Source organism: Onychomys torridus, chromosome 12 (genome assembly GCF_903995425.1).
Source record: "Onychomys torridus chromosome 12, mOncTor1.1, whole genome shotgun sequence".
Taxonomy (NCBI): Eukaryota; Metazoa; Chordata; class Mammalia; order Rodentia; family Cricetidae; genus Onychomys; species Onychomys torridus.
In genome coordinates this window covers 9,357,005-9,375,488 of record NC_050454.1, presented here as the reverse complement: position 1 = coordinate 9,375,488, position 18,484 = coordinate 9,357,005, and the positions used below count along the sequence as shown (strand labels likewise).

Genomic DNA, 18,484 nt, shown 5'->3' with positions numbered 1-18,484 from the left:
AAGTTGCTTACAATATTCTTCCTGTTTACTTAGATAATATTATATCCTCCTGGTGTCTTTGATGTAGTTGAAGACTAGATAGTTATAATTTTCCTCGGTTATGATGAAAGATGAATTAGATATAAAAATTTAGACTCACACATATAGGATAGATAGAATATTTTCTTTAATTTTGCCAAATATAAATAGACTAGATATTGTCATTATAATTCTTGATTGATAACTGTTTTGTTATATGTAATTTTACTATGTTAGAGTTAAACCTTTCCATTTTTAATTAAACAGAAAAGGGGAAATGCTGTGGGATGATGCTTTTGTACACTGGATTAATAAAACACTGATTGGCCAGTAGCCAGGCAGGAAGCATAGGTGGAATAAGCAGACAAGGAGAATTCTGGGAAGGAAAAACAAAACTGAGGAGTAGATGCCAGTCCACCATCCAGGGAACAGCATGTAATGACACACAGGTAAAGCCATGGAACATATGACAACAACATATAGATTAACACAAATGTGCTGAGTTTAAATATAAGAGTTTGTCAGTGGTAGGCCTGAGCTAATGGCCAAGCAGTTTTAATTACTACAAGCTTCTGAGTGATCATTTTATAAGTGGCTGAGGGGTCTGTGGGACTGGCCAGGATTGGAGAAAACTTCAGTTACTATTATCTATACTTGTATTAATGCAGATATGTATGTTACCTTTAAAGGTTTATGCATTTACAGAGAAAGATCAGACACCAATGTAAATGGATGGTCCAGTTGATCCAGCATCCAGAACAGTTTCAAGGCTGAGATAGTCCAGTCTCATAAACTATTCCAGCCAAAACCTAACAATTATTCTGATTTTCTCAAGGCTCTCCCAAAGGTTACCAATGCCCCCAAACAATGGGAAGTAGTCTGGAGAACAATGCCTATTTTTCCCCCAAAATGGGTTTTGTATATTTATTATCATTTAAGGGGGGTTTGGTTACAAGTTGTTATTGGTAATGATTAGGAAAAAAGCTGAACAAAGGAGATTACATTAAAGGATCTCTTTCTGAAAAGAAAAAGGGGGAACATAGAAATGATACAATAAAAGGGTAAATCTACTTTAATCCAAAAAACAATCATTAATCTCAAAATACATTGGTATGGATTTGGGTTTATTGATACAAATTTAAGGTTAATTTTGCTATGCTATATGCATGTAGGTATGTATGTTTTCTACTTTTGTTTAGGTTATTTTGTTTATAAAGCTCATTTAAAATGTAATGTATAACTTAATTATACATTAAAATAAATAAGAAATACAGATTAATAGACATCTATAATAATAAAATTTATAGTCATGTTAGGTATGTTTTCAAGGTCATACACAGATGTATTTAGATAGGTAGATGGTCTTCAAACACTTCAAAGACCTACAGAGTATGACATTTATTATTTTTAATAACCTAAGGCTTTTCATGACAGTGAGATATGTTTGCTCCTGGCAGCACAGATCTACTTCAGAAAAGGTGATGGGTATTGAAGAAACTCTGTATAGAGTTTGTTTTCTTTATGGCAAAAGCTAGCCACTTGAGCAAAGAAACTGCTCTTGCCTCTGACAGTATGTTGTCCAAACTGGACCAGCAGGATGCAAAAGAAAGTGACTGCCAAACTTTGCCAAGACAAGGTAGGATAGTCCTTCAAAATTCCCTGCTTCTCCAAAAAGTCTTTCAGATATACTAGGCCTGTAGGCCACAGTTGGATGCCCCAGCATTACAGAAGAACCTAGGATGACTGTCCAGGCAGCCAGATGTCCTTACATTTCACCTTTCTGTGGTCTTTGACAGAATTGAAGACTATTTAGTCATAGTTAAAGTTTTCCTTAGGTTTGATAAAAGGTAAATTAGGTATAAAACTTTACACTCACAAAGATGAAATCCATAATAAAATAATTTCTCTAATTTTGCCAAATACAAATGGACTAGATATTGTAACTATAATTCTTACTTGATAACTGTTTTTGTTGTATATAATCTTACATGTTAAAGTTAAAACATTCCTTTTTAATTAGGCAAAAAGGGGAAATGTGGAATATTCCTTTACAGTGTGTGAATACATATTTCTGTGATTGGTTTAATAAAGAAGCTGACTGGCTTATAGCTAGGCAGGAGAGATTGGGTGGGAGAGCCAGACTAGGAGAATTCTGGGCAGAAGAAGGGCAGAGTCAGAGGAGTTACCAGGAAACACAGAAGGAGCAAGACATGCTGGAGGTCAGGTAAAGCCACAAGCCATGTGGCAATACATAGATGAATAGAGATGGGTTAATTTAAGTTGTAAGAGGTATTTAGTAATAAGCCTGAACTATCAGCTAAATGTTTATAATTCATATTAAGTCTCTGTGTTGGTTATTTTGGAACTGGTGAGCAGGAAAGAAATGCCCACCTATAGTAGGTCATGAAACAGGAGCACTCAGGGAGTTCTGTAGATTCCAAGATTAGGAAAACCGTGGGACATAAAAATATTTCCAGATAAAGTGGCATTTGTGTTAAATTTTGGATTTGTTGGAAAGAGAGGGGAGAAGACATCTTTGCATTCCAGGAGAGTGTGGTATGGCTTGCTGCACCTGAGAGGTCCAAGACTGGGTGTTGGAGAGAGGCGTAAGCTTGGGTATATTTGCCATGTGGGACTGTGATGTAGCAGCAATATGAAGGCCCTTTTAGGATGAGCTAGTAATATGATGGTAGCTTGTAAATACAAGTGAAAACTGTAATAAGGAGGCTTACTGTTTTATGTAACTAGTATAATATAATTTAAAAGGGAAATAGAACAAAACAGAAGATAAACATACTTGTAGACCTTAAAAATTTATTTTTGTCTTATGCGTATTGGTGTTTTGCCTGTGTATGTGTGTCTGTGCACCGTGGGTGCAGTACCTGTGGAGGCCAGAAGAGGGCTTTGGACTACCTGCAACTGGAATTACCAGTGGTTGTGAGCCAATGTGTGGGTTTTGAGCACCAAACCAAGGTCCTCTGGAAGAGCAGCCAGTGATCTTAACCACTGAGCCATCTCTAACTATTTACAGATTTTAAGGATTTATAAAATAAGTGTTAAGAAGTGCCTAAATTCTTACCAAATAGTCCTTTCTAATGTATATCATTAAACAAGTACTAACCTGGCATGATAACTGAACTGAAATTGATGAATAATGTCTAGTTGAGTCAATGGATCATGAAAATGATGTTTCACGATGTAAAACACTGTAATTGTTCACTTAAATATTCACCATTATGCTTTGATATTAATCCAAATATTAGCATATTTTTCACAATAACAGTTTATTCATGCTATTCACCCTGTTTTAGTTCCTGAGTTTAAATATTCAGGATATGCTCTGTTTTCTTTTGACACAATTTTATGAGCTTTCAAATTAAAATGGTTTTTAATGTTTATTGTCATGTATTAAAGCCAAGGAGAAAAAATAAATGAAAGGAAGGTTTAAGTTTGAAATTGCAAACAGAAAGAAGTGCTCAAATTAAATTCATTCTCATGTCCAACTTGACAAATTTGGTGGCAAATCTTACTTGACTTAGAGATTAGAAATACTGCTTAATAAACTCGAAGATAATATATGCAAAATGTAGGGCTAGACAGATAGCTTGTAGTTAAGAGCATTTGCTGCTCTTCTGGAAAAACAGAGTTTGGTTCTCAGTGCCTACACTGGGTGTCTCACAACCACCTATAACTCTAGCACTAGGATATCCAAAATGCTTTTCTGGTCTCCATGTGCACCCCTACACATGTAGCACACACATACATACACGAAAATAAAATAAAAGTACGTATCAAATATATCCATATCGAGTACATAGCATGCAGGAAAAATTATTAATCAATTGTGCGGGTTACTTTTCAGGCTCTGAGCCAGGCAGTATGGACCTCTCCTTCAGAGCAGGGTAGAGGGAAGCAGTGAGCCAATGAGATTTCTGTGGACACAGAGGCATCTCCAAACTAGGACTGATTTTCTGAAGGTTGTTTAAGAGCTCAGAAAATTAAAAGGGGAAATAGAAGTATAGTTGGAAGAAAGTGAGGTCAGAGCTTGGGCTGTATCATGCTGCTTGGGGGGTGGTGAGGGATAAGTGGGAGTGGGGATGGAAGCAGGTCAGATGTACAAGCTGGCAGAAAGACAACCCATTGAACTGCTGAGTAGATGGGGCTGGAGCATGAGGAGATAGAGTTGCAGTTGGTCCAGATTTCTTTTTTGCAGCCTCAGTAGCTTGGAAAGTCAAGGTTAGGTCTTCAAGGAGACTCTGCTGGGAAAAGAAAAGTCTGGGGAAAAGACTGTGTAAGAGTTAGCACAAGATTTAGCCTTGACAGCTGCTGTGGTTAGTGTTTTTGTCAACTCAATGCAAGCGAGTGTCATCTGGAAAGAGAGACTTTCAACTGAGAAAAATTATCTGCCAGATTGTCCTGTAGCAAATCTGTGAGGCATTTTCTTAAGTGATGATTGATGTGAGAAGGCCAGGGAGGGCACTGTGGGCAGTGCCATCCCTGGGTAGGTGGCCTTGAGTGGTATAAAAAAAGAATGCTGAGAAAAAAAATCAAAGACTGGGCTGGAGAGATGGCTCAGCAGTTAAGAGCACTGACTATTCCTCCAGAGGTCCTGAGTTCAATTCCCAGCACCCACATGGTGGCTCACAACCACCTGTAATGAGATCTGGTGCCCACATCTGGCCTGCAGGGACACATGCAGGCAGAATAATGTATACATAATAAATAAATAAATCTTTAAAAAAAATCAAAGAGAGCAAGCCAGGAAGCCTGGTCCATGGTTCCTCCATGGTCTCTTACTTCAGATTCTGCCTCTGGGGTCCTGCCTTGAGTTCATGCCCTGACTTTCCTTCATGACGGACTGTAAGCTGAAAGGTGAAATAAACCATTTTCTCCCCAAGTTGCTTTACGTCATGGTGTTTATCATAGCAATAGTGACCCTATGTAAGACAGCAGCCAAGGAACTAAATGAGACACAATAAGCAAACAAAAATAGTCAACATTTTGACAGTTTGAGCCAAGGAGACAGGTCAAAGGAGTCGTCAGCAGTAATCATATTGCCTTGGAAGGTCCCTTCACCTTGTTTCCTCCACCTGGCAACTCTCCTGCTCTGATGCTATCACAAAGGTCCTAAGTGGTCAAACCCATTGGGGCAGAAATTAGAATGGGCCCTTCAGATATGGTACACTCCAGGCTCACGTAGACTCCCAGGGGATCCAGGTCAGCACTATTTTCTCGTCCTCCTCATCTTTCTGCTGTAGAAACATGGTGCAAATTCACCTTCAATGTGCCCACACTCTCTCTACAGAGCCTTTGCTGCTGAGGTCTTAGCAAGGCATTCCCTTCTTGGGAAAGAACTCTGCATCCTTCATTGTCTCCTGGTCTTCTTTTTGGTTTTCTTGTCCTTCTCTCTCTCCCTTCCTCTTCCCCAGCGGTGGTGAGTGGAAGATGTCTCACCTAACTATATATGTTTGTGAAGCATATTCAAAGGCTAAGCATTACATTCTGTAAGTGATTAGTTTTACCTCGAAGCCCGCAGTCCACTTGTTGTGTACTTTGCACAAATAACATATCTCCTCAGAGTCTCAGTTCCTTATGGTTCTTTTCATGGGGAATTACTAAGATAGTAGATATAAAGTAACTATACTTCAAATCAAAGTTAGGATATTTTGTTTATTTAATTTAGCATATGGAACTTAAAGCAACATGACCATAGTGAAAACTAGAGGTATACCTTGCATCTAAGAAAGAAGAAAGTTTTTCTAAATCTCACCCTGCTCTTCTTATCAGTTCTCCAAGGCTGTACAAGAGTGAACCCTTCTGTTCTCTTGATAGTTATGCTATTTTAATCATTATAGTGATATGACGATGAGATTTTAACTTTGTTTTGTAAATAATCCCTGATGAAAGTTGTTCAGGTTAATCTCATAGGCTGATTTGGCTTTCTGAGAGTTGTCTCTTAGGAATCCTGATGTTCTTTCTCCCTCACTCCCTCTATTTCTCCCAGTTTTCTGAAATCAAACATTAGTGGTTCTCCATCCAAGGCCAGAATAATAATGTTCTTCATATTTTAAAACAATTCAAAAACTCACATACATTAAAAAAAAGCCAAATGTAAAGAAGGTACCCTTGCTCCTGGCACTTTCCCCATCTCCATCTCTGCTGCTTTGGAGTGACTGCCCTCTGTACTTAGGAGACATTAGTCTTTGGCCCTATTATCCACAGCAGATAATGCTCAGTGTAATCACAGCAAATGATTTGGCGAGCGTATCGATAAGGAAATGGGTTTCCAAATGCACAGTAATGTATCCTTCTAGAATGCATCATCCTTTTCAATGTGCTTCTCCAACATAGTTCCTTTCAATTGAGCAAATCTCACGGCCTCTATTGGGAAGCTGGAGTGCCTCTTGGAGTTCAAGCATGAGGACCCTTTATAGGTAGTTGCTATAGTTAGTTATGGAAGCTAATATTTCTTTAAAAGAGGAAAAACACTGTATTTGGGGAGAAAATGCCTCCATAAGATTGTACTATAGGCGCTGGGCGGTGGTGGCGCACACTTGTAATCCCAGCACTCAGGAGGGCAGGGGCAGGTAGATCTCTTGCTGGAGGTTCAAGGCCAGCCTGGTCTACAGAGCTATTCCAGGACAGTCTCCAAAGCTACAGAGAAACCCTGTCTCCAAAAAAAAAAAAAGATTGTATTATACCGACTTTGCAATGATGCTCTTGCAAGCTCACATGCAAAAGTCCTCACCTCTCTGAGTTGCAGGCGCCTCATGTAAAAGTAGGGCATTGGCCTAGAGGATACCTAGGGCCCTTCTTGACTCTGACATTAATGCCAAAAGGAAATGTGGTATTCCTGAATGATCATCAAGGAGTGATGTTGTGGTTCAGTGTTGAGCTCTCCAGCATGAGAGCTAGAAGGCATCTTACAGACTTTTCTCCAAGTCTCTTCTTCTTATAGAAGAAAAAGTAGGAGCGGAGTCTTAACCCTCTCTGCTACATGTAATAACAGCTGTTAATTGTTTATGGTGATGTTTATCCAGAAAGCAGCAAAAATGTTTCTTGCATGAAGGAAAACCATTTCCATTTGGTATTTTAAACTAAAATAAATTTCAGGTGATGTAAAAAGGACCTAGAACCATTAGCATAAGAATTCAGGGCCCGGAGATTGGAATATCAGAGATGCTTCTGTGCAGAGCAGCAGCCTGGGTCCATCTGTAACCCCAAGATGGGCTTTGCTTCCTTAACAGGTAGCACAATAGGGACTCTTCTCACTAAGCTGATAGTGAGAGATGAGAGCGAGAGGGAGAGAGAGGGAGGGAGGGGAGGGAGGGGGATAAACACTTCTTGAGACATTACTTTTTTTAAAAGATAGTAAATATAAAATACTTTTAAAAGATCATAAATATAAAAATCTAGTTGTCTTTTTATTTTTGGTCAGTTGTGTAATGTCAGCACCATCACGATGGAGTTGGCCATGAACGTCCAAGTCTTTGCGAGTAATGGCCTTACATTAATGCAGCTGGAGATCCATTATGCTGGTGTATGCTTTTGCTGTTATTTAATTTCACTTGGCTGGAATTAATCATTAATCATTTCCTCACTTTTTTAACAGCAGATTTTTTTTCACCAGCAACAAAGCTAATTGTTTTATTTCTACATCTCACTTTGCCTGTGTAGCCATGGCCGCTGTGTGAATTGGGACTTGGACTTAAGTATGAGCATGAACCAGGAAGGTTCCCACCACAGAAGAACAAAGGTGATAATGAATAAGGCTTTGCTATCGCCCATCACACAAACATCATACCGTGTGTCAGCCAGACAGCATGGAAAACACGTTTATGGAGGGCGTTTGTTGCTTAGTAGTTACCATTTCCCAGGCCTTAACTAGAACTTCCGGTTGCGTTTGCTAAGTGAAAGGAGTAGAGTCCTGACACACCCTGCTGTGATGCAGACAGCACAGCCCCCATGAAGAAATGCACTCAACTGTGCCTTGCTGTCCTGAGGGTGGTAATGAAGTAGAGCACCAGGTAACGGAACTTAGAATCTTGCTTCTAAGTGGTTCCTTGTTCTAACAGGATCCTTGACTTGAGGAAACTTGTGTTGGACTCATTTATCACTTTTTTTTTTCTAATAAAAATTTAAACTACAAGATTTATGGATTTTTTCCAGCTTTGAAACTATAATTTAAATGGTATTAACCCACAGACTGATAATATATTCTGTTCATTCCACATAATATAATAAATATTTAGTCCAGTAAATGAATGACAGATATTGGTTATGTTTGTTAGCTGTTTGGGACTGAATATCTATTATATTCATATTTATGAATATTATATATGAAAATGTACACACACACGTGTATATAATCAAAGCAGTAAACATGTTGCTATCTGGAATTCTGAAGGGAGAGAAATGCAGAGCGAGGAGGGAATTGGTCCTATTCCAATATCTATGTTCTTTTGAAGGCTGATTTTTTGATAGGATTCTTCAGGCTAAAACCAGATATATTTTTGTTCTGTTATTACCACCAAAAACCAAGAACTGGTTGGTCTTCATAATGATCCCAAGTAAATTCAAGATATTTCCTTTGTATATTATTATTTTATCTGGTTATTTTTCATTACCACAGCAAAAAGGAACACTAAACTGAAAAACATCATTTCTCCAGATCTTGTTTAGATTGATTATTTCAACCTATGTCAAGTTGAGACCTAAACATTAATGAGATTGACAGATCCCATTTTAAACAGGCATTATGCCAGGATAACAGATGGATCCTGAAACTGTCGGTTGATGGCTTGTGTGTAATTCTCTCACATTGTCAAGTGGACATAGTCCTTAACAAGAAATGTCAAAAATGTTTGTCAGTTGGTTTCCAGATGCCTTACCCATGCATCATTACCCTGCCGCAGAACTCTGCAAGTCTCTTTAGACTTCTACCAGTCCCCAGAGAAATCACCAATAAACCACATGGACAGGTCAAACATGCCTGGGTAACTTGCTTGCTTTCCCTGGCTTGGCCAGCCCCTTATAGCCTGTTCTTTACTAATGACCTGAATCATTTCTATGGCAACTACCGCTCATCATTTTCTTCTTAGGGAGAGTGCCCTCACATTCTCACTCAAGGAAGAGAGAGTGGGAACCTTAGAAATAGTAAGTAATCAAAATGTGTTTCCTGTCTGAAAGGCCATCCCTACTGTTCACAACTCTCTCTCTCTCTCTCTCTCTCTCTCTCTCTCTCTCTCTCTCTCACACACACACACACACACACACACACACACACACACACAATGGCCCATCATCTTGACCTTCAAAACTTTTCATCATCTTCCCTATTTTTTCCTCTGCTGTGACTAACTTTTTCTAGCTTGAGGCTGTTTATGGAGGCATTGGCTGCTTAAAATTGACACTTGAATTCAGGCTCAGAGACACTTGAACCTACACCTTATCATTTATGGTCTTTTCCTCATGATAAGCCAGAAGCACATTAATTAGCTGTCCTTCTGCCTCATGGTGCTCTTGCTACCTCTGGCAGATCCCTGAAAACCCAGTTTAGTTTATGCCATTAGGATTAGTGATTGATGCCTCCCATTTGCCAAGTAAATTGGCTTTATTGCTGTTAGAAAGCATTATCTCATTAAACTCATTATTTTATCATGAGGTAGTAAGTAAAACAATGTTATTGTTTGAAATGAAACATCCTTCATAGGCCCCTGTATTAAAGCCATAGTTCTTGGCTGGTGGTGCTATTTTAGAACATTCTGGAAACATTAACAAGTAGAATCCAGCTGGAAGCAGCAGGTCACTGAGTTCTTCCAGTCTCTGTCCCTCTGCTTCCTGTCTACCATAAAGACATGAACTGCTACAGTACAAGCTCTTCCTGTCAGGATGTTCTGCCTAAGCACATGGGGCTGAGAAACCATGAGTTGAATGCCCTGAAACCATGAGCTAAAATAAGTCATTACCCCATCAGACTGTTTCGGGCAGGTATTACTTAAAAGGTATTATATAATGTACCTCATGTACAACATATTTTTCTGGAAGCTGGAGATGTAGTAGTGAGCAAACATGACTTTAGGAAACTTACATGCTGGTGATGTGTGAAATTAACCCTTTTAGTGGAGATAATGAATTGGACCAACACTTCTTCCACCTTATGGTGAGTACCAATTTACAAATATGAATATCATTCCTTAAGAAATGGCCAACTGGCCAGGCGGTGGTGGTGCATGCCTTTAATCCTAGCACTCAGGAGGCAGATCCAGACAGATCTCTGTGAGTTCGAGGCCAGCCTGGGCTACCAAGTGAGTTCCAGGAAAAGGAGCAAAGCTACACAGAGAAACACTGTCTAGAAAAACAAAAACAAACAAACAAACAAACAACAAAAAAGAAATGGCCAACTGTTGTTTATAATATTCAATGATAAAAGATGGATGGTAAGAAAATGATGGAGCACAAAGACCAGGTCATGAATCCTTTCCATTGATACTCAGCTCTTCCAGAAGCCTTGTATAAGTATATGTAATAAACATATGTGGCTGGGAAGTGGCTTAAAGTAACTATGAGGTAATGCATTGCTGTTAATGAATTTCAATCATGTATATTATTTCTGTAAATTCTAGGAAGAAACAATGCTATAAGCATCACAGCAACTCTAAAGGCTGAGAGAAAGATTACAACTTCAAACCTGACTGTACAACAGTGGGAGGCCCTAGTATATACTAACTAACCTCCTATCTAACCAACCAGCCAACCACCCAACTAACTAACTAAATAGCCAAACAAACAAATAAGTAAATAAATAAAACTGTGCTGTAGCAATGGATATAAAAATGGATACCCTGGACAACGAGAATGCCAGAATGTCAGGTCCATCTGAGAAAAGGGAACCTAGTACTCTCTAGTCCTTGGCATTTGAAATAGCCCATGTCTATGTTTCAGGTTCCTCATCTATGAGTTTATCATAACTAGATCAAATGATCTCTGATTAACACTTTCAGGAAGCATTTTTTCTTGAAATATGTTCCCACAGTGTGGTGAGAAGATTAGCCCCTATTCCAAGAGAGAGGTGGGACTTGAAGGTGTCCAACCTTGATTTTTAATGCACACGAACCCAATACTACATTATTATGTAATAGTGAGTGAAATCTATTTGAATTTCTGGTGGTGTAACGTATTTGTATTTATTATGGTCTCCGCCTCTTTCCCTGTCCCCCTTGTCACCGTAATTCACATCTTGTGGAAAAACCTTAGAGACAATAGCAACTTCTTACATTCAAGAGTACTTTTGGAGTCTTGTGTGGCCCCCAAGTCTAGCCTTGTGGAGCTCACCTGTCTCCTGCAGGCAGCTTTCATAATACCATCAGTCTTATGGGCTGCCAAGTCTTAGTTCTCCATTTCACTGATGACAGCCTGTCTTATATCTCATAATATCTTTTAAATAGCATTTCTGCTTCTATCATCTTTAAGAATTGCCATGCTTCTATAAGGCAGACGTTATATTTTAGTAATACTTTATATTCTCTGTGTCTCAGGTTGTCAATCTTTAAGATAGATATAATCATAGTACTAACCTCAGAGAGTTTTGTGAAGGAAAAATTAATTCAAGCATTTGCAATCTTTATTATAGTGTACAGCACATAGTAGGTTCAGCACTAGCTCAGGAGTATTATTATTATTTGTAACCATGATGTCTTAGTTAACAATAACAAATAAGAGAAGATAAAGAATTCCCTCCCTATTCTCAATAGAGTATGTTCATAATTAGGGAATCAGGGAGGCTGTAGGAATGAGACAAAATTTTATTGAGGTTTTCAGAAAACTCTAAGATGTGGATATATATGTGTAATGAGTATCCTGCACAAAAGTAACATCTAAAGAGTTGCTTAGTATCATGACAACTATGTTTGGAAGCTAAGTTTGGAGATGAATGGAAAATTCCTGAATGTAGATTGTAGATTTTGCATTACATTTGATTTATTTGGTTTTAATAAGGCAGCTTGTTGTTTAGAACAGTGAATAAAAGGATCATGAAGTAGGAGGCTGCTTTCGCTTTTGTCCACTCTAGATGGGGAGGTTTACAAGTGATCCTGGAGAAGATGGGTTGCCTCTGCTCTTAAGACAAGACCTTGAAGCTTGCTTCTGTTCCACAGTGGAGCTCATAGCAAGTGCCCATTGCCATCTGAGTTCCTTCACCTATAAAATAATCACTATTAAGTGCATCAGGTATACCACTGTTGGGGAAAATGTGAATTCATCCAACTACTATAGAGATCAACATGGATAGACTTCAAGAGATTAAACAATGGAAATACCATGTGATTCAGGCAAACTATTCCCAAGTATACACAAGGGAATAAAGTCTAAATGCCATAAAGATATCAGCACATCCATGTTTATCACAGCAGTTGTTCACAATCATCAAGTTACAGAATCAGCCTTGATGTCTATCAGCAGATGAGTGGATAAGAAAACAGGACATATGTCAGGGATTCTTAAACTTCCTTGACATACAAATCCTTTTGCCCCAAAGCGTTTTTTGTTTTTGTTTTTTAAATGTGAAACCAGGTATATAAATAAAATAGGCATATAAGTCACATGTTTACTGGTAGCTATAAAGAAATTTGTTTTAAAATAATTCTTTGACATCTGTGTAATTTTATCACTAATGATGAAAGAAAATTTTCTTACTGTGATGGATATGTCTCTTTATTTATTTTTAATCAGTAATATATCTTCATTTGTTTGTTTGTTTATTTATTTATAGTTTTACATCCTGACCACAGTTTCTTCTCTCTCCTCTCTTCCCAATCCCTCCCTCTGCCTCCCCTCCTTAGTTTCTTTTCAGAAAAGGGCAGACCTCCCAAGGATATCAACCAGCCATGATACATCAAGTTGCAGTGAGACTAGTGCCTATTTATTTTTACACAAAGAATTAAATCTTGGCTGAATATTTAATGCCATGGGATGCAAAGCATCTTCAACAATTTTGGAGTCAATCAATATTTTGAATTTCCAATCAGCCATCAATGCTGAGGATGCTGCTTTGCATAAATTCCTAGTACAACATGACAGATGCATGTTCAGAAATTGTTAGAGATTCTGTCCTGATCCCACGTCAAAATTCATAAGATTATTTTTTTAGGTGAAAGTCAAGTCATCAACTCAAATATTAATTTTAAAAATTAAGCATTCTAGGGCTGGGGCTGTAGCTCAGGAGTAGAGTGTTTGCCTCCCAACCATATTAATGGGTGCCCTAGGTTTAATTCCCCAGAACTTAAAAAAAAATCATAATACAAGACAAATCAAAGAAATACTAATCTGAAGTTTGCATGCCGAGGGATGATGATAGGAGAATATTAACTGTAGTCTGTTAACTGTAATTAAGGCTTGGATAATCAATAGAAGCAAGGTGACTGAAAACAAGATTCTCAAACCCGAACCATGATGTTTCAGGTAGCATCGGTTGATGTTTTGTGGTTGATGTTTTGTGACACAGTGAAGTGCACATGTTGCATGTTTAGAATCAAGGCTGCGTATTAGGGAAAATAAGCCAGAGGGAAAATGACAAAGATTATGTTTTTTCATCTTATGTCTGGAATCTAGATTTAAAAATCATTTAAAAAATCTGGAATGGGGACTATTTACAGGTGGAGAAGGGCCTGATGGGAGGGGAAGAAGGGCCAGAGACACTGAAGAGTGTGGATACATGATGTACAGAGATACTCCCTATGTAGCTCTAAATATCTTCAAGGGATAAACACATTGTGAGGTACATGTATCTCCGTGTGACATGCTCTTACAGAACCATGCTGCTCTCACTGTGCTTCCTACACCCCTGAAACATTGAAAGCACACCTATGTTGTATAATTCTCTGCATCTTTGACCTAGGCTTGTATTCAGAATCTGCAGATTAGGTAACAGTTTATGGTCTCTGTGGTCTGATACGCCAGTGTTTGTTACATCCAAAGGATACTTTCATGATGAGAGTCCATGTCTTGTTGAGTCATGTGATGATAAAAATTGGTAGTCATAGCCCAAGGCACTGGCAAACCTCAGGATTCCTTCTGAATCACTAAAAGATTAAATTATAATCAGCCCCATGTTCCTTGTTTGGAGTACAGTTTATTTCATTTCCGTGTTTTGGTAGTTAGGGTGGAAATCTACCATGGAAAGAGCCTCCTCTTAGTTGTTGTGGGTGAGTAATCCCTGTCTCCTTCCTTAGCTCTTGCAGGTATCTGAGACTTTGGCATTTGTTTTTATGCCAGAGAAAAAGATTGCCATTTGGAGGAGTAATATTTTCTTAGGGAAATTTGGGCAATTGAAAAATAGATAACGTTTTCCCCAATTAAATATTTCATATACAAACAAAATACAGTGTGGGCTTGAGACTAGCACCCCGTGGTATTTTGGCCTTTTGAGCCTTCTCTACAGCCTGAAAACAAGAAAAATGCATGCTTGCTTGCCACTTCAAAAAGGAAGGGGATACATTTTTGCATTTCAAAATACATTATAGTTATATCTATAAGGTGCCTTCCCACCCGTTGGGAACTTTCCTTCTTTGTAGATGTTGGAAAGAAGGTAAACAGAGCACCTTGGGACACCCCGGGCGGGCGGAGGCTTTGTTTGAAGAACTTTAGAAACCTCGGAACTTGCAGGGAGCATTGCTGGGGTGGAGGCCATAGGGGACACCCAGTCTGGATGGCACATAGAAGGGAGGATGCTAAAGTACCACAGCCCCGAACTCCTGCCACTCCACCCCAGAAGCAAAACAAACAAGCACGGGGGTGGAGGACGATGTCAGAAGTCTGTAGGGAGAAGAGGGGAGGAAGACACCTGAGAAGTTACTGCAGCAACCGAGAGAAGCCCACATCAAGACCACTAAGCAGGATTCGTAAATCCCTCTGTTTTGGGGAGGGCAGCATGCTCAGCTCAGACACCCCAGCCTCCTCTAGAGCTTCAGTAAGCAGTCCTGGAAAATCGGAAGGGATTGATGCGCCGGTCCAGTCCAATCCATTTTCTAGTTTGCAGGGGAAAATCCGGTCCGGTGTTTATTTTTAGCAGCGCTTTCCTGTGACCGAATGCTACTGCTTTCGGGCTGGGATACTGAGGACCTTATTGGGGAGAGAAGCCAGGCCGGGCGGGGGAGCGGGAGGCGGTGAAAAAGGGAGGGGGAAGACCTGCGCATGCGTGCCAGCGCCCATGCAAATCTGCTGTACATCCAGAGCAAAGTGGGATGATCTGTCACTACACCTGCAGCACCACGCTCCGAGGACAGCTCCTGCTTGCAGCTTCCAGACTCAGGTAAAAAAAAAAAAAAAAAATACAATTCCAAGCGGCCCCGTGAAGGCTTTTCAGTAGCAGATATGCATAGCAACCTAACCCCTGTAGAAGCAATCTGCTGCTGCTAAGTGTCCTTTGGTAGCTAGCTGATCGCAGCTTCAAGGTTTAAGAAATCCCATCTTTCAGGAAGCCTGAAGGGAAAGAAGGAAGTACGGGCGGCGAAATCATCAGACTGCCTTTCCAGATTTGGGGATCTGAAGCGGGCCCACATCATCCTGCCAACTTCCATTGAACTTCCCAGCACTCTAAAGGGACCGAAATGGAGAGCAAAGGTATGTGGCTGTCCCCATCGGGGCACTTCCCGCTGCCTGTGCGTGTGGCCAGGGCAGCCCTCGGCGAGGGGACTGCAGTGCTCCGGAGCGGGAGGAGCATCACACCAGGTCGATAGGAGGAGGATAGGCTATGTCCGATGCAGCAGCGGGAATGTGGCAAGAAGGCCACTAACTCCCACAGCGTGGAAGCCAATGTTTAATACTCCATCAGTTGCGTAGTGAAGTAGGATGAGTCCCCCCCCCGGGGGGGGGTGAGCTGGAGAAGATACCCTCCCAAAATGGAGGGGGAGGAAAGATGTGTTGGTAAAACGATTTCTTTTCTGTATAATGGATGGACTGGGATAAATCTACCCTGTTTGCTTTAGGATTTGCTGATGGGCACATTTATAGCTGATATCCAATAATGCATTGCTAAAAAAAACGTTTGAGTTTCTCCACCCCACCCTACAAACATGGTGTTTCTGGGTGTGTATGACCACATTCGACTGCATTTTGAATGGGTTACAGATAAAAAATTGTATCTGTTTGAAACGGCGTGCACAGGAACTGACCTCTAAGAAGATCAGGGTACGGAAGTACTGCTCGGCTCTTTTGGGCGCGATGCCGTTCACTAGTTTTGGACATGTACACATTAAAATTCCCCTCATAAGCAAATCTACAAGATGTACACCCACCAACTGCTACATGAACTGTGGTAATCAACTTCTGGTTGGCATATCAAATGCATATAAACAAAGCAACCTTTAAAATTGTAAGTTTGTATGTCATTTGGACTTAACCCCCATCTAGACAGGTCTCTTCCCCTCCTTAAAATGCCCACTAGGTTGTGAGTACCCTGAGTGATGTGGCCAGATACCCAGTAGGAATATAGGATGTATTTAATTCTGGTGAAATCAGAGAAATGATGTCAACTTTTATGAAACTATATTCATTACCCAGAACTGGAGAAGCTATATTTGAAGCAAGGTTTTATTTTTAACCGAATGTCAGTCACTGTGGCAATGTACTTAGGGTAGGGAGTGGTGTTGAACTACCTATTCCTGGGCTGATTAATAAAACTAGAGTGTTGATGATAGCAGCTGTCTGCCCAGTATGTTTTTTTTTTAAAGTATTTAATTAGTATGTTTTATCGTATTTGTATCTAGGGTTAGCATTGGCACTGTGGGAAGAACTGAAATGATGTGGATAAAGATTAGCTGATAGCTTTCAGATGGGACAAATTATTCTTGTGACACATTGGTGGGCATTTCCTTGTCTGACAATGTACATATAGAGGAAAAAAATCCATTTCTCTAAATATACATAGCATATTACAAAATCTATTTTAAAATAAAAAACCCAATCTTTCTTAAATCATAGATTAATATACTATTCTAGTTAGTTAAACATTTCCTGGACATAGAGTTAGCAGCAGAGAGTTTCATTTTACTATGATACTGGTTTTCTGCTTAGACGACACCTGGTATTTGGCCATTAAATCTGGTTATTTGGCAATGGTTCTTGGTAACATTTTGCCTTTAATTTATACAGCAATTATTGGCCCATCGTAAAGTGAAGATGTATCTCTCAGCAATATTTTGTATTTTCTTTCCTTGCCTATAGGGAATGCTGCCTGCTTCTGAGTTTTGGGTGGTTTCTATTGCCTAATAATAACAGTAGACTTCCAGCCTTGCTTCCAGTCTGGGGAATTCAGAAGGGAGACGGAATTTCAGAAATAGACCTGGAAGGAACTGGGCCAAAAGTTCTATGTTAAGTCAGACAGCAGTGATAGAGTGGATCACAGCTCTCTGTTAAAAAGGCGACGATAACTCTTGCTATGAGCCAATATTGTAGTCATTTTGCAGAGGGTTCATAATTACTTGTAACAAAGGAGCAAATGAAAGTCTTGATGAATTTTTATTCCTGGACTTTATAGAGCTGAGCTGCCCAATTGTCAATCATGCTGACACTAATGCGTTTTAAGCCAATGCAAGTGTCATGTTAAAACAAAAACAAAAACAAACCCGCAGCTAACTTTAAATGTTTATTCTAGAAGTGGAAAGAAGCGTATTAATGAGTAGTTGCATCTGTATTCTATTCTAGTTTGAATATATTTCATCTTTTATGCCTTGTAAATTCTTACCCCCAATAAATTCAAGTGTAATATAGGAAAATATTATTAAACATAAGTATTGGAACTAATTTTAAATAGAGTCAAAGAATCATCACAGGATTCATTTGACTGTGCAATAGTTTTCTGTGCCAGAAAACAGTCTAATGTCCTATTTAGACGTGAATCCTGTCACGAGCGTCAGGCAACCTTCACCTTACCTTTGCTGTTTGAAAAGCAGACCAAGCAGCTCTGTGAGTAACTCCCTTACTCACAAGTAAGATCATTTCTACTTCCTCCCTTACTACTTTACATCACTTCCTGTCATTAGGATAAAGAGGAAAGTAGATCAGTTCAGAGTCAACTTCAAGGATCTTGTGTATTGTGGTAATTGCATTGCCTCAAAGACTGTGTTGGATGTGTTTGGAGTAACTTTGACAGAAATTGTGCCTCACTGGTGCTGAGGACTTGAGCCTCTCAAATAATGTAAACTGTTTAAACAATTAAACTTGTGGTTCAGAAACCTTTTTGCACTCTAGGACCTCTTGGTATGCTTTTATAAACATTCTCATGCAGGGTCCTAGCCAAAACAGTTAATTAGAATGTTGGATTGGAACAAAGAGGTGCACTTCTTTTTTTTAATGTCTCAAGTGCAATGTGTTTGAGAACTACTTATCTAGGTGCTGGATGATAAATCATTGTTTGCAGATACATTTAGAACTGCAGGAGGCTCATCTTTTTTCCCCTCTAGGCCTATTG

The 18,484-nt window shown here is 39.5% G+C and overlaps 1 protein-coding gene across 1 annotated transcript in view; it reads left to right on the top strand.

Moving 5' to 3' along the window:
• Positions 1 to 15,217: 15,217 nt before the first annotated feature.
• Positions 15,218 to 18,484, top strand: part of Fgf12 (fibroblast growth factor 12) — a 522,828-nt gene continuing 519,561 nt past the window's right edge. The window contains exons 1-2 of the mRNA XM_036203272.1: positions 15,218 to 15,325; positions 15,491 to 15,636. Of these exons, the coding sequence (XP_036059165.1) occupies positions 15,624 to 15,636 (13 nt within the window). The 5' untranslated portion in view covers positions 15,218 to 15,325; positions 15,491 to 15,623. The remainder of the gene's footprint in view (positions 15,326 to 15,490; positions 15,637 to 18,484) is intronic.